Genomic DNA, 16,784 nt, shown 5'->3' on the forward strand with positions numbered 1-16,784 from the left:
TACTTTTAATACACTGTGAGAACTGAAATTGAGGGAATCTGTAAGGAAAGGACAGTTGTCCCTAGGGATGGTATCTGGAAGAAATGAGCAGCTGTACTGTAAGTAAGACACAAGAAACCAGAAGTCCTGTCTATTGTACTAGTAATAAGCTTATTTAGATGAAGAGATTTCTGGTCAATAATTTAGCTTCTGTAAACTCCTCTCACTACTTAGAAAATAGATTTTGCTTGTCAAATGTCTATATGCAATGCTATAAACCAACTGTGGAGAAGGATTATCCAAGAGAAGTAAAAAGGAGAGACCGTAGAATCCAGTTTATGACGTAAACAGGAGAAACTGTTGTGTCTACATCTTTTATTTACTACTCTAGCTTCTCAGTGTCCTGCAACAAATATCTGTTGGCAACTGAGTAAATGAATCAATGAAATGCTTGTAGGAGCAAATTACCAGCATTGGGATTTTTTTTTCCAGTGGTACTCAGGGTCTGTTTCATTACAATAAGCTATTTAGTCATTATTTATCTTAGCCATCCTGATCCCCTGAACTAATTCCAAACCCTGTGTTTTGAAAAGGAAGAGGAATCAGTTTAAATAATGGGACACTTTCACAGTACAAAGGCTTAGATGAAGTGATGCAGGTAATACTGGATATTTCTCTGTAGGACCAAGTTTTGCAAGCCAGACCTGGTTCTGTAATTCAATCCTGGAGACTTCATCTACTTGATACAACTAAACGTAAATAGGACATATCGTATGAACAGTACAACAGGTACAATGGCTAGTTGTTTTAATGTAATATAAACACAGCTTATGCAGTGTTGGTGAAAAGGGTGATTACAAAAGAAATTGATATCAGAATATATTTCCTGATTTGTGACTGAGTTTGAAGAAATGTTAAGAGGGCAGACTTTACCTGTGAGTTTTTACCTACTCATTCAGTCAACATTCACTGAGCAATTTTTATAAGGTCAGGTATGTGCTAGGTGCTGCTGGTTAGGACATACATTCTGTATGTTTAACTAAGCTCATTATAAAACTTCATGTAATTTGTTATTAGATATCTTTTCAGAATCTTGAGGTTCTGTCTATATTCTTCCATGGTTCACTCATCACTAGGAAAAGCTCACATCTTCATAAAAGCCTTTTCTTAAAAATTATCAGTATTTTCTTCTGCTCTAAGTTACACTATGGGGACAGTCAAGAAGGAGCAATGTCAGACTAATTGCGCTAATAATAATAGGGCCCAGGCGGCTGGCTTTGATCTTGGGAACCATCTGCAATGCGGGCCACTTTGATGTTTCACACAATGGAAGCATAAATATTTTCTATGTACTCCATGATTGGACTTTCAGAAATCTAATTAAGATGAAGGTCAATTAAGAGAAAATGAAATCTTAACTCTAAAAGTCAGAGAAGAGGTGGAAGATGATGGCATGGCTGTGTGTACATAAAAGAACCTAACTAACCTAATTATAAACTTATATAAACACCCAGAGAAATTGCCTTTCATGTGAAAAAAAGGTCCTAAAGCATTTTATAACATTAAGATCATTAATGTGTCTTTGAAACACACCCAGCACTGAAAAAGAATAGTAATACTGGCATTTCAAAACTATTACAAAAAAAAAAAAAAAGTCGCAGACAGCTCCAGGACAAAAGCACTTCAGAGCTCATCAAATGTACCCCTCGCTTCTTGGAAATGATTGCCATAAGTGTCTATGGCAGAGTCCTATGTATTGGATTCTTCTATATATTGGGGTGAAGGGGGTTTCACTGTCTAGGAAAGCTGCAAGGCTAAAGCGGGGTAATGGGAAATAGTGCAGCCCGGCGTAGACCAGGTCACCTCAGACAAGTTTCCTCAGCTCTCTGTGCCTCAGTTTCCAGATTTTTAAAGTATAACTAATGATGTTTATCTCATGAGTTTACTGTGAGAATTAAATGTAATTCCATTAGTCCAGTACTGCCCATGGTGGCTACTAAGGATTGAAAAATGCCTTCTCTTCTTCTTCATCCTGAGAACATGGGCTTTAGAATCAAATGGGCCAGAGTCTGAATCCCTTTTCTTACACTTGCTTCTACATTGGAAAAGCAACTTTACTTCCTTGGGCTTCAGAGTCTCAAACCCTAAAATGGAGTCAGTTCTATCTACCATGACAAGGAATTTATATAGAATTTATATAGAATTGCTGGTACATAGGTAACTTCATGGAAGGCTTAAGATAATGAAAAGTAATTTACAATGGTCTAGAGTATATTTTCAAATATGGGTTAACGTGTTTGTGCATCTGTCTCTGTGTGCCTATGTACATGCATGTATGTGTGTTATATATGCATATGTATATATGGGTGTGTAGGGGATGTATTTGTATGTGTGTGTGCTCTAAATGCATAGGAAGGGAGAACTGTCAGGATGTCCCTTTGTCCCTGTCACTAGCCACAATTGTTTGATGTGGGAACTTGAATTTGAATGATGTGAAAGGTCACTCCTAACTGAACAGGGTAAATGAATTCTCTTTATTCCTTTGCTGGGTGACATACATCATATGGATCCACCCCTGCCCCCTGTCTTTTGAACTACATCTAAGGATCTTTTCATCTGCGAAGTTCAAAGTATGACCGTTACCTATGCATCTTAGTGAAATCTTTGTTTCTAATGCCCATACTTTGGGACAAATAGCCAAACTAATTTATCAAGTATCCCTGGTAGCCATCGGGGACACATGATAACCTGACCACAGTGACTTGAATTTGTTCTCAAGGCCAATCAGTTAAATAGCAGAGGAAGGGTTATTGCCTTCTGATAAACAATGCAATAAGAGAAATTCCAGTTGAAGCAGATATGAATTGTTTCTTTTTCCAAAGTGGTGTGAACTTATTCTCCACAAAGACCAAAATAGTGATTGCCAGAAATGCTAGGGCTGTCTGATCATGTTTTCTTAATTCTGTAGTCTGAGTAAAAGACAGACTGTATTGTTAAATGCATTATGGGTTATATTTAGAGTTGGTAGAGTTGATTTATCTAATTCAAAGGCCAAGTCCTGCCCTGAGATGTGTCCAATGTATAAATGTGCATCCCTGACCAGAGGAGCATCTGCTTGAAATGCAATGTTCTTTTGTTAATGGGATCTTTAGAGCTTGCTCGTGGTAGAGGTGGGCCCTGGGCACACAGCGCCTGCTGGCTTTTGCTATACTCACAGTTCACAGTGACCTTCACTTGTCTCACATCCGCTGAGGAGACTTCATTGGCAGCTTTGCACTCATATTTGCCTGACTGCTCCCTGGTGATGCCAAGGATCTCCAGATATTCTTCTTCTCCTTCAAACTCTCTCCCTGAAAAACAGAAATTTGCATGATTGTTTTTTAGGTTTAAAATATGCAGTAGAACACCTATGTTTTCTTTTCAGAAGCAGTAAATACACATGGTTTTTTTTAATAATTTGACAATGCATTTGTCTGAGGTCAGGTCCCACAGAAGCAGACCCCAAGACAAAAAGTCAGGTGAACGTGATTACGGAAGGAGCGTTCTCAGGAAAAACCAGTAGGTGAGTAGGAAAGTGGGACCTGGAAGAGAAAGAAGCCAAGAGAGGGTACAGGTCTCATCCCACAGAAGGTAACTTGGTTTAATCCATGAGGGAGCTCTGGGGAAAGCACATGTCCCACTCAAAGTTGTCCTGACTGAGGGTCAAGAAGCTAGAGTGTTTATGCATCTACACCCATTGGTCACTGGTTGAGGGCTCAGAACACAGTGGGAATTGGGCACAGAGTTGTAAGGGCTCAGACGGACTACTGTCGAAGCCCTGTTACCATCAATTACACCATGTGGCAAAACATGCTTCTGACCGAAGTTGTTATTAGGAAAAGCGGTTTCCTTTTGAGAAACTCATTCTTCTCCCTCAGATTATGTGGAATTCTGTTTACAAAGGTCATGTTTAAAACCCTGTCATGTAGTTATGGTTTCCTTGCTTAGTGTCAAGCTGTAAACTGCTTCATCATTGAGGCTTTCAGACCAGGAACCAGATAAATGAGGATGTGCTGCTGATGCTGTGCTTTGTGACAGACTGTGTCACATGGGGGTGGGTGGTAGGGAGCTCAATATCATTGGCTTAATCAGTTAGAGTTAGGGCTCTGGAGGTCCTTTTTGGAAAGTTCCGCAAAGTTGGATGTGTCCATTTAGTAATGAAATTTCAAGACAGGCAGGCTTGTTTAATTCCCCTCCTGTGGAGTATAATTGATTAAATGACTTTCTTCCGGAAGAAGGTGGGGGTAGTGAGAGAAGGACTAGGAAGTGGGAGGGGAGGAAAAGGAACTGAGGGAAAAGAAGATGAAGAGGGAAGGGGATTGAGCAGGGGAAGAGCTTGGTCAAAAAGGCCTATGGACTTTAACTCTAGCTAAATTGAACCCTCTAAATTGAACAAATTATAAAACCCCGTTGCTGTTGGGTTAGGATAAAGCAGTTGGGGAGGGTGCAAGAGGACACAATCCTGCCCCGCGAAGAAATCTTGCTCTTGGTCAACCCACACTAAGTGGTACCAATTAATAGCTTTGCTCAAATGCCACAAGCTGTTTTCCTTTTCTGGAAATTCCCCAATGGCCAAATCAACATAACAGACAGCTAGCACAGAGACAAATTCACTGTCTAAATATGTCAGCCAAGCCTGTTAACTAGGCTCCCAGTAGAACACAGGGCCTCTTTGATAACATCTTATAACACAACTGTCAGGACTATTCTAAGCTTCAAGTCTTCTGTCAATTGTCACTATCACTAGTGTTGAGGAGGAGACTACACAATCCCAACAACAAAAGGCAGTAGTTATATAGAATTATCTGGTTCTGGAGTCCTGCACATTTTCTAGCTCATGTTTCTACTAAAAATGTTTTAGAATTAGTGTGTTAAGTAAATAGCTGCATATTATCTATAAAAGATTAATTTTTTTCCCTGTGTTTTCACCTTTTTCCTTCTCCACATTCAGGGAAGCAGTCAGACCTGACTTCACATGCTGCAGGAGTAGAATGTGGTAGGAAAGAAAACAGAAATCTTAGGAAGGGTAATAGTCCGCTGTATTGGATGAGCTGGGAAGAATTTGGGCTTGGAGGAAAAAAAACAATCTTTCCTACATACTTGCAACTGTGGACTGAGAGTCATGTCAACTAATTGATGCTAAAATCTTGTAGCTAAATGCAAATACCCTGAAGACAAACGGCAATGTTGACAACTCCAGGCCAAAATAGGTGTAAACTCATTAAAAAATCTGGAGTGAATGGGCGCCTGGGTGGCTCAGATGGTTAAGCGTCTGCCTTCGGCTCAGGTCATGATCCCGGGGTCCTGGGGTTGAGCCCCGCATCAGGCTCCCTGCTCAGCGGGGAACCTGCTTCTCCCTCTGCACCCCCCCCATGTGCCCGCTCTCTCTCTCTCTCTCTCTCTCTCACACACAAAAATAAATAAATAAATTCTTTAAAAAAATCTGGAGAGCAGCGGTGGAATTGACAGTAAGACAGCATTACTGATTTTGAGAATAATGGTGTATTGTAATAAAAGAAGAGTTTGGGGCACCTGCATGGCTCAGGAGGCTCAGTTAAGTGTCTGACTCTTGGTTTCTGCTCAGGTCACCATCTCAGGGTCGTGAGATGGAGCCCAACATCAGGTTCCATGCTGAGCACACCTGTGCCCCTTCCCCAACCTCTCCCCCTGTTTGTGCACTCTCTATCTCTAAAATAAATAAATAAAATCTTTAAATCGGCCTCCCCCTGCTCTGCGGGGAGCCTGCTTCTTCCTCTCCCTCCGCCTGCCACTCCCCCTGCTTGTGCTCTCTCTCATTGTCAAATAAATAAATAAAAAATAAAAAAAAAAAAGAAGAAAAGAAAGAAAGAAGGGTTCCAAATGATTTCTGAATGGTGTAGGATTTCTTCCCTGCCAGCCCCCCCCAACTCCATCAACCTCATTCCTGGGTGGGTACTGAGCTGTCAGTGAAAGAACAAGTGCGGTCTTCTTAGAGATGGCCAACAACACTGTATTCTTTTCGATTCACTGGGGGAGAAAGGGTATGCTGAGTCCTCTGCTGTTGAAAAGCTGGACAGGGCATCTCTGGCTGTGTCCTGAGGAGGGATTTGCTGGGTGGAGTTGTTGGTTCAAAAAAAGGTGTGTCAAGGGCGCCTGGGTGGCTCAGTTGGTTAAGCGTCTGCCTTCAGCTCAGGTCATGATCCCAGGGTCCTGGAATCGAGTCCTGCATCGGGCTCCCTGCTCGGCAGAGAGTCTGCTTCTCCCTCTGCCCCTCCTCCCCCACTCGTGCTCTCTCTCCCTCAGGCTCTCTCTCTCTCAAATAAATAAATAAAATCTTAAAAAAAAAAAAAAGGTGTGGCCATACCAATAGAGCCCCCAGGTGGAAACAGCCACCATGACATACCTTTTATCTGATCAAGTGCAATTTTTTGTTCAAAGCATGGACACCTGCTTTTGTTCACCTTGAGTCAGAATTCTAAAATGCGCTCAGAGTCTCTTGCTCCTCTCCCTTTGCCCCAGTATATCTGTCCGCCTCAGGGCACTTTTCCCCTCCATTCTTTCAGTTCACTCTGACTAGCTGCTCTCAACCCAAGGGTCCTGTCCCCATTTCCCTCTACTCTCTCAACCTCAAGAAGGCTCTCAGGCCAGAGTGTGACACTTAACCTGTTGTGACATTCTCCGGTGGAATAAAGCCCCCTGGCTACAATGTGGGCCTTTCTCTTGTTCCTATCTATTATTTTCTGCCCTGGCATAAATGTTCACTTGAAATGCAAATTTCAATATTTTGGTATTTTAAACATCTCAACCTATTTCCACAAGCCTGCTCACGTCGCTGAGTGTTATATTTATTCTGGGATCTGATGTTTAGTTTAAATCTCCCTTTGCTTAATGTGCTTTTGCGTCTCCTGGCAATTTTCAGCTACCAGGCTAAATAACTTCTCGTCCTCCTCAGTGGATGCACCTTTCAAACTCCTGCACATAATTAGCATATCCCCTCGTAGTCACTGTTTACTCAAATGGTACATATTAGTTCTTTTAAAATTTCTTCATAAGTCAGAAAGAAGGGCCTGGAGCTAACAGCAAGAGGAAAGTGTTCTCTTCTGTGTTCCCTAACGTAGAGGCAAACCAGCCAGGAATCACGCCAATTAAAGTATGCCAGGTGCCACCATCTTAGCAGCTTCAGAATATTGTGCTTTGGTGAAACTTGTGGATTCACATCTGAAATGTTGATTGATTCAGATTTCCAAAGTCAACCAGGCATTTGGAAGCAAGCAGCCACTTGAAATTAAGTACGTTCCCGTGGCACTGGTCTCTCTCCTTCCTCTCTCTTGCCCCCATCCCCTCCTTCCCCTTCCCACATACACACGTGCATACAGACAAATAGCTATTTATATTTAACCATTCACTTGAACTTTTAGGAAACAGCATACAAATTCACTAAAACCCAAATATTTGCTTACTAAACAGAACAGGCCTATTCTTAAAAATTCCCCAGAGATGACAACAAGTGCCCTATTTGAGATTTAAAAAAAAAAAAAGGCTACTATCCTAATAATCATTATGATATCTTTCATTTTTTTTTATTTGAGGTACAGGAAATAGCATTTAGAAAACTTGTTAAAATTTGAGCGTTTTATGACTTTAAAAATGTAGAATTCCAAGGATTCATACATGTTAGGACAGGGAGAAATCATTTTTTCCCCTATTCTGAGAAGAGTCTTAGTATATCTCTGCAGATCATTCTCTCACAGAAGGGAAGGTGGGTTTGAAATGGGATTGACATTCTCTTTACTCTCCTAAATTTGAATATTTACTAGTGGATGTAAACAGATTAGCTTTAACACAAACACACATTAATGAAAAGCAAAGGAATGGAGCTTGTCTTGCAAGGTACGTGCGCTCGTATGCGTGTTGGGCCTGTGGTTGGAAAGAGTGAACAGGGTGTGCAAAAGCAAGCTATGAACTTCTACCTCTCAAAATAAAAGAAAAAAGAATTGCAAATCAATGATGCCATTTGAAGTTTTCTGTGCTAACTTCAAATACTGTAACAAGTTTCTGTTCTTACAGTACGTTTCATGTTTTCTTTTTTTTTCCTAAGGACATACTCACCTGTTCCTGTCTTTGCTTCATTCCCTACTTTTTTTTTTTTTTTTGGCACATCATGTTCCACACAAACATGCAAAAAAAAAAAAAAAAAAAGGAATGGAAGAGAGAAAAAAACCCAAGAAATCTAAAAAGAAATATGCCTGTGATGGGGTTCTGTTTGTATTTCCAGCCATGTCTCTCTCTAGATCTTTGAAGTTTTGTTTCTCAGCTTCACATCCCAGCTGAGAGATCCTTTAGCATTTGACAGTGTTTCTGTCCAAAGGTTGAAACCACTTCTCATCCCCACCTCTCACCACCCATCATGAGAGAGTTGAGGGGGGTGGTAAATGATCCATGACTGAAAGACAGGGGTGGGGGCAGACACAATCGTCATTAGTAGCAATCAGAAGAGAATTAAGGAGACACAGGGAGGAACACTGCATTGAAGACATACAATGGTGATACAATAGGGATGATTTTAAGGAAGAGTTCGAGGGATGGAAATGAAAGAAGAGAGAGTTCTCTAGAGAATGAGGCATTTGACTATTGAGATATTTGAGCTACATGGAAGGGAAGGGCTTGGTTACTCTGCTGTAGAAAAGTTCCCCATTTGAATAGGAAGACACAACAGGGTGTGGATTATGCGAATTGGTCCCATGCCTTCTGCAGCCCCAAACGGTGTAGTTAGTACCCAGAAACCAGAGGCAAGCACAATGACAGGAAAGATTCACAACTGGCTTTGGCTCTATGAATGAGCATGAGCCAAATGAAGAAGAACGGCCTGGCGTTATTTTTCTTGGCATCCAGAGAGATCCAATTCATTACGGTTTGCATTTTTTGCTTTCACATACAAAAAATCAGCTAGTTCACAGTTTGAGCTCAGCATGCAACCGGAAGCTGCCATCTACACACCCTTTTTATTCCTGGGGCATGATATTCTGTTATTGTACTCACACTTAACCATTACCTCCTGTCTAGTGTCAGTTTTTAGAAACTCTTCCACCCTTCTAAATGCTAGGCTTGAAATCAGGATTTCCTACGTTCTGTTTTTTTTTTTTTAAGACTTTATTTATTTGACAGAGAGAGAGACACAGCAAGGGAGGGAACACAAGCAGGGGGAGTGGGAGAGGGAGAAGCAGGGCTTCCCGCTGAGCAGGGACCCTGATGTGGGGCTCGATCCCAGGACACTGGGATCCTGACCTGAGCTGAAGGCAGACGCTTAACCAACTGAGCCACCCAGGCGCCCCTGTGTTCCGTTTTTTACAAGGGGAATTGTATCGATAATAGCGAATCTTCCATTGTAGGGACCGTATCTGGTTTTGCTCATCATTGGACCCCTCCCTTCCGCACCAGGGTGTGCAGCACGATGCTGGATGCTGGGGTGCTCCAGAAATATTGCCGAGTGACTGCTGATGGAGCTACCACTTAATAAACACGTACTAGGCACTGTGCTAGGTGACTCAGATATTATCTCATTTAATGCACAATACTGCGTTTGAGTGCTTACAGATGAGGAAACATGGGAATCCAGGTTTAGAGAAGACCCTAAAGGAACTTGCCCAGGTATATAAGGTTGTTAAGGAGAACTGAGGTTTGAACCAGTCTGTGGGCTTCTGGAGCCCAGGTTCCCAACGAAGCATGTCTGCTTTTATCACTACAGTGCCCTGAGATGCTATCGTTAGCTGGTCTCTTAGCTCTCAGAATCTGCTCTATTTCTGTCTACTGAGTAGAAGATGGGAGTTTGAGAATGGGAAATGGGGAATTTCCAAAACAATGTGGCTCAGTTATAGATAAAAGAAGTAAGAGACAGCCTTCAGTTTTTATAAGGTTTGTCCACTTAACTTCCTTATTGAAAGAACCAAATGAAGCAATATATAAGAAGAAAAAGCTGATAGTTTAGAAGTTTAGCACCACATACTTATTTATAGAAGCTCCACTGAAGACACTGGTGCACACAGATGCCAACAGGCAGCGAAGGAGGGACAGGAACAGTGTAGAATGGACTTCTTATATTAAGAAAGAGTTACTAGGAAGAGTGAGTTTTGAGGAAGTTGGAAAACACAAGTGCAGAAAAGCAGAGCTGGCAAATTGTGAAAGGGTGTGGCAATCTGGTTAACCTATTTGAAACAGAGTTTTCCATGTAGGAGAAATGAGCAGCATGATGTGAGGGGTGGTGTGAAGACTCTGAATTTACTGTGTTTAGTACCTCTGCATCTCAATGAAGGTACAAATGGAGCCTTCCAGCACCCACAAGGTACTGAGTAAAATGGCATTTTTTATAATGTTTTTTCCTTCCTTCCTTCCTTCCTTCCTTCCTTCCTTCCTTCCTTCCTTCCTTCCTTCCTTCCTTCTTTCCTTCCTTCTCTTCTCTCTTCTTCCCTCTCTCTTTTTCCCTCCCTCCCTTTTTTCCTTCCTTCTCTACCTCCCACTCCGTCTTTCATTTCTGGAGAAAACACAGTGTATAAGCATGGAATTCCTTGTTTAAAATCCTTTTTGGGCACCTGGGTGGCTCAGTTGGTTAAGCGTCCAACTTCTGATTTTGGCTCAGGGTCATGAGATCAAGCTCCACATAGGGCTCTGCTCTGAGCGTGGAGTCTGCTTGAGATTCTTTTTCTCCCTCTCCCTCTCCCCCTCCCCCTGCTCCAGCTCTCTAAATAAATAAATAAATAAATCTAAAAAACCACAAATTTTTATTTAAAAAAATAAAGTCCTTTTTATATCAATACCACTTACACTCAGTACCAGCTTCTTGGTGCTAAATCCTACATTCTATTATGCTAAGCTGCCCTGTGAACTGCTGTTGAAAGTGGAGATGGTTCTTCAAGGATGTCAAATAGTGATCATCAATCCTGACTAATTGGCAATGGCTGCCGGGAGGGTGATATTGAGAAGGAATCTGAGGCAGAGTCTGGGCTCAGTGGAAAAGAGTGGCAATGTCTGCGAGGGCAAAGAAGGGAATGTGTGCCACATACTGGGGACTTTCACTTGCCCTGGGTCCTCCTGTAGTCCATTTGAGTTTTCTTCAGTATGAACTGTACTCTAACGCAGCGCGTATGTTGAAAGCTAAGGACCTCCTGGGTTTGAATGCAATTGGCACCACTCGGGAAATTAGGAAGGAGTGCTTAATCTGGAGTGAAGATAATGAGTTCCATTCTTCACATGGTTGGTGTCAGGTTTTCTTGGAACATCCTGGAGAGTGTGTTCCTCAAGCACCCAGAAATACGGAGTTGTTAAGAGACTGGCGCTACATGTGGATTAAATGTGTAATAATAGATATCGGTGGGAATTCAAACCATTGTAGTAGAGACTGCAGAACATTTGTATGACATAGCATGATGTCCTAAAGCAGGAACTCACTGTCTTACTTCATTTTTGTTTTCCTAAAGGTGTGGGGAAGAAGAGGCAGGGAGGTAAAACCAGAAACAAAAACAAAAACAAAAAAACAAAAAACCAAACCAAAAACCTTGGAAAAGTCCTTTGGAATAAAATAAAAATAAAAATTCCAGCAGGTGTCTGTTTTCTGGATGATTTCATAAGAAGGGGGTGACGTAGAGATTAGAACTGGTGGTCAGAGGCAGCAACAACCATGAGCTCTCACCATTGCCATCCGATCTGTCGGGGTGTCACGTGACCTGTCATTAACGTCTGCCATGACAGAGGATGAAATATCCAGAGAGGTGAGGAACAGAGCTTGCTGTTTTCAAGAGTCACATAAATCAATTGGCATTTTGTAAGTGAATGTGTTAAACTCAGCAGGGCAATTGCACTGTGGAAGAATCGCTAGGTGTAGTTTTGTGACTGCCACAGAAGCCTTTGAAAGGTAATTAAAACAAAGCAGGCAATAACCCCATCTGGCCCTCTGCCCTTTCATTCTAGGCCTCCATGTTGCAATGACCTCATTTGGGCTCACCCCCAAATCTTTGCCTCACTTCTCCCGCTAGCCTCACCGCTGAGTGAGCTGTTCGATCCAATTTAGAGAACTGTTCTTGCTTAAAGTCAATAAATAAGTAATGAAGAGAAAAGAGGAGTAAGGAGTGGGGGTAGGTCAGAAAAGGAAATGGTTTAAGTATGAACTAAATTGATGTTCTTAGAATGTTCCCATTTAACATAAGGCGGGCAGCTCCCCGCTCCACGCGAATAATCCTGAGGAGTATGGCAATTTGCTTCTTGCTTTGGGCCCAAAACACAGGAACTAGGAATTACCCCTATCAACACTTGGCTTGGGTTGCAGTCCTGTGTGTACCAGCACCCCTCCATCCTGGCCCCGGATTTTTTTGGCCTTTCTGGGAAGCAGATGGATCGAAGCGGGAGTGTTGGGAGCGCTGGCGTCGAGGCGGAGGGGGGTCCAGGAGCGAGCTGCGCCTGCTCTGGAAAACGGTGGCTGTCGCCGGCCCGGCCCACACGCTCCTGGAAGTCTACGAGGCTAGTGGGCCAAAGCTTAATAGGAAAACAGCAACGATTTGTCTCCACTGCTATTTATGTTTCAAGCGCGTGACAGGCTGTCAGTGCAAGTGAGGGTCGCTAAATTTACTGCCTTTCAGATTACTGCCACAGTCTCTGACTTGACAAGTCACTTCATTTAAAAAGCACCGCATGAGGATGTTTCCTCCACTTCTTTTTAAATAAAAACAAAGGCAGAGAAAAAGGCCATCACAGAGGTTTAGAGGGATGAAATGAAGAAAGCCCACCAGACTGGCCCAGCCCGATGGGCAGGGAATTTCACAAATTCCCCTTAATTAAAGTGGCGAGGGAAGGAAAGGGATGACCCGGAATTTCTTGGTTTGACTGATTTGTGGACTGGATGACATTTTAAGTTGGGGAGAAATAGGTAGTAAAATTTGGTTTTTATATCTGTTGAATTTGAATCCTGAAAGGGTATTCAAGTGGAGATCCCTTCAAAACAACTGGATATAAATGAAGACTAAAACTAGCTTATTTTTTTACTCTTCATTTCTTTATTCATTCATTTTCTGAAATCTTTATAAACCAAGGAAGATAACTATAGACAAAAATAAGGAACTAACCATCTAGGGGGAAAAGGGGATACAGATGGGTGCCTCCACATGCTGAATAAGATTAATAATTCAAAACACAAATTTTTAGTATAAAAGGCCTAAATACTTAAAAACATATATGCAAGTGGGGTGTGGTCTGAATAGCAGAGCATGGCTTCTGAAGTACAATTATAAACAGTAATTATAAGAAATAGGAAGTAGAAGAAAGATATTATTCTTACTCTTACGGAACTTACATTCTCATCAGGGATAAATACAATTAAACAGTTCTGGAGGCCTTGACTTTACTTCACATGAGTGGAAAATGGATTAAAGGTTTTGGAAATTATATGTGAACCAGTTTCTGTTAAAAACTATTAATCATATTTTTGTCAATGGTTTTAAATGCTACTCCTATTTACAGTTTGGTTTATTTCTTGATTCTGTTGTCTTTTGACTCTTTTTGTCTATTCTTGGCCTAGTTGCCTACTATTTTATTCTTTAATTTTTAATCTATGTTGGGGGAGAGTGGGTAATAAAAATGAGTTTTTATACCTGTTAAGTTTATACCTGTTGAATTACCATAGCTTTTTTTTTTTTAAGTAAACTCTGTGTCCAACCTGGGACTCGAACTCACAACCCTGAGATCAAGAATTGCATGCTCTCCCAACTGAACCCTGACTACCCCCACCATAGCTTTTAATACATTTTAATTAAAGATATGGATAGTCATTTCTTAGAATTTTCATGATTGGTTCCATATATCTTTTTCAGATGAACTTTAGAATTATTTTCTAAATCAAACCAAAAATAAATATTCAGCTTTTTGATTGGTTTTGTATCAGATTTATAGGTTTATTTACAGAGATATAGGTTTATAATCTTGATTCTGTCTAAGAATAAGGTATCACATTTAAGTCTTTTTTAATTCATCCATCAATTTTTTTTCTTCTTAAGTCATGAGAATTTTGCATTAAGCTTATTCTATTTTATATTTTCTTATTTCTAGTGAATAAGGTTCTTTTTTGCTATTCTCTAACTGGTATTAGCCATATTAAAAAAAACATAGTTTTATATATCAATACTATAAACAACTCCCTAATGAATGATCTTTCTCTTTTATTGTTGCTAAATGGTGTCGAAACAACAGGCTATCCCTTGTTGAGGGAAAAAAAAAAAAGCTTCCTTATATTATTCACCAAAACAAATTCAGATGTGTCAAATAATTCAAAATTTAAAATTAAACTATATGAATACAAAAAGAATAGACAAGAATTTGATATTATTGAAGGAGGGAAAACCATCTAAGCAAGTCATGAAACATAGAGCCATAAAAAGAAAAAGAGATGAGTCTGACCACATAGAAAGTATTTTTCTGTAGTACAAAAAGTATTTTCTGTAGTTCAAAACCTTCATCAACAAAATAAATACATAAAGGAAAACATAAAAAATGTATTTAAATAAAAAGGACATAAAAGGGCCACATTTCTTCCAAAGTTGAACGTTTGAAGTCAGTAGGCTGGTTTGACTATCTGGGGAATCAGTGTGACAGTATCTCCTGAAGCTGAGCACATGCATATGATCCAGCAATTCCACTACCATGTTCAGCAGTGTTCCAAGCAGCATTGGAAACACCCACATTGTGTAAAAAGTAAATAAATTGTTGCATATTCATAAAATAAAATACCATACAACAAAGAAAATGAATAGATGGCAGCTGTAAGTGGCAATATGGGTAATCTCCCAAACATAATGTTATGTGAAATAAATAAAACAGAATAAATACAGCATAAATCTCCTCATATGAAAATGGCAGACAAGCAAAACTGATCTATGGTTTTCTGAAATGCTGTATAGTTGTAAAATGATAAAATGAAGTGAGGAAAGGATTATCCCAAAATATTTGAATTATTTATTAGTATTTATTAAATGCTTACTGTGTCATGCTTTTTATATAAATGTATTCACTTAATTAAGAAAACTTAATTCATGTAATGCTATTTAAGATATATTGATTACAGAATACTAGTTATAGTTTATCTTGTTTGTGTTAGAAAAGTTGTATTCACATTCATATATATGCTTTTTAACACATTTGCTTGTATACATACAATGTCTACATAATACTGGTGGTGGTCTTCTGGATTATGGAGTCCAGAGGGCCAGAAGTGTGTAGTCAGGGAATTTCCCTTCATTTTATGCCCTCCTATATTGCTTGAATTTTGACATAAAGCATATGTTACTTTTATATTAAAAGTTTTTTAAAAATGGAATTGGTTTTAATAATTCCAGTATAGGGGAAAGATATATTCACCCTTTCGGCTGTCTCCTCAGGGTAGGTTTCTCATAATGAAAAAGAAAATCTCTGAGATTTTTCTATTTCTGGCATAAAAACAGAAGAATTAATATGGAAGTAAGACACCAATACCAAATGACAGGAGGAATACCAGCAAGGAAGTCGATTTGTAGAAAAACAGAACAATTCCCTAATTAGCTGGACAATAAAGAGTTTTAGTGACCGTACGCACCCATTGTCGGTTCTCCCCTACCCTCTGTACTGTCTGACTGTTGCTAGCAAGAAACTGTGACCTGCAGGGCCAGCCCACTCTGCCCTGAAGCACTGAGATGCAAGCCTGGTCTTCCTTAGAAGTTTTTCCCTCACTACTGAGAGGGCTTTGGACAGCAGTGCTGACACTGAAGGCGGCTGGTACCTATATGCACACTCATACCTTTTCCCTACCAATTCTCTACTCTGCGTGCCAGTTTGCTTGAGTCTTCTGTCCTTGTCACTGGTGCTCCGATCTCATTCCAGTCCCCAGCTGGGGCTAATGTGGGGCCAAACCATGAACTTGGCCCATCATAATCTAGTTGTTGATGTCTCCTTTCTTCCAAGACTGGATGCTTCTTATTTTATTTCTGTCACTGACTAATAGCCTGCTAGCCTAGATGCGGTACCATTACCCATAAATCTCTGTGCCCCACTATGGTCATAGACCTTGGACCTGAATATTATAAGAATGATCCCAAGCTGTTTCCTTAATGATATGAATGTAAGTTTTCCAGGAAAGGAAAAGAGGTCTGAGATGTGGGTAGAAAGAACCCATCCTTTGTCCTAGTTTGCTTCTTCGTTTATAATTCTTCAGCAAGCAAAACTCAGCTATCTCTTTCTCACTGGGAACTTTAACGTTTGCTAGTGGTTTAGGTCCTGCAGCAGCTAACAGGCAAAAAATATACAATTATTTCCTTAAAAAATACCATTTATAGGGTCCACATGGAGACCTTTTTGGATGGAGAGAGCACGTTATAACAAATACCTGCCATACAAAAATATCAGGCTCAGTCCTTTTTTCCACATTATACAGCACAGACTTTCTATCTCAACCAAGCACTGAAATGTACTCAAGCATTTGTTCATAACTGACAACTTTCCAGTCTTGTGTTGAAGTCATTTCGTCAACACTCTGTTTAAAAGTTTGTCCCCCTCACTTCTCACACCTACCTTATAAGGATCTCACTGCAACCACCAGAATAACTATTCAGAGATTCAGTTGCTTTAATGGATTTCAACCTAGGATCTGTCAAATGCTTGTTTTAGACCCGTGATAACCACAAAGCGTATTGAAATCCCACTCCCAAAGTGGTAGTATTAAGATGTGGGGCCTTTGGGAAGTGACTAAGTCATGAGGGTGGAATTCTCATGAATGGGAG

General features: G+C 40.5%; 1 protein-coding gene across 1 annotated transcript in view; it reads right to left on the bottom strand.

Moving 5' to 3' along the window:
• The window catches only part of LSAMP (limbic system associated membrane protein), a 642,425-nt gene that overhangs the window by 38,431 nt on the left and 587,210 nt on the right, over positions 1-16,784 (bottom strand). Inside the window, exon 4 of the mRNA XM_028110636.2 lies at positions 3,195-3,329. Coding sequence (XP_027966437.1) covers positions 3,195-3,329 — 135 coding nt within the window. The remainder of the gene's footprint in view (positions 1-3,194; positions 3,330-16,784) is intronic.

This window comes from Eumetopias jubatus, unplaced genomic scaffold (assembly GCF_037043125.1).
Source record: "Eumetopias jubatus isolate StellerSeaLion01/CBP00866 unplaced genomic scaffold, mEumJub1_p1.0 scaffold_1, whole genome shotgun sequence".
NCBI lineage: Eukaryota > Metazoa > Chordata > Mammalia > Carnivora > Otariidae > Eumetopias > Eumetopias jubatus.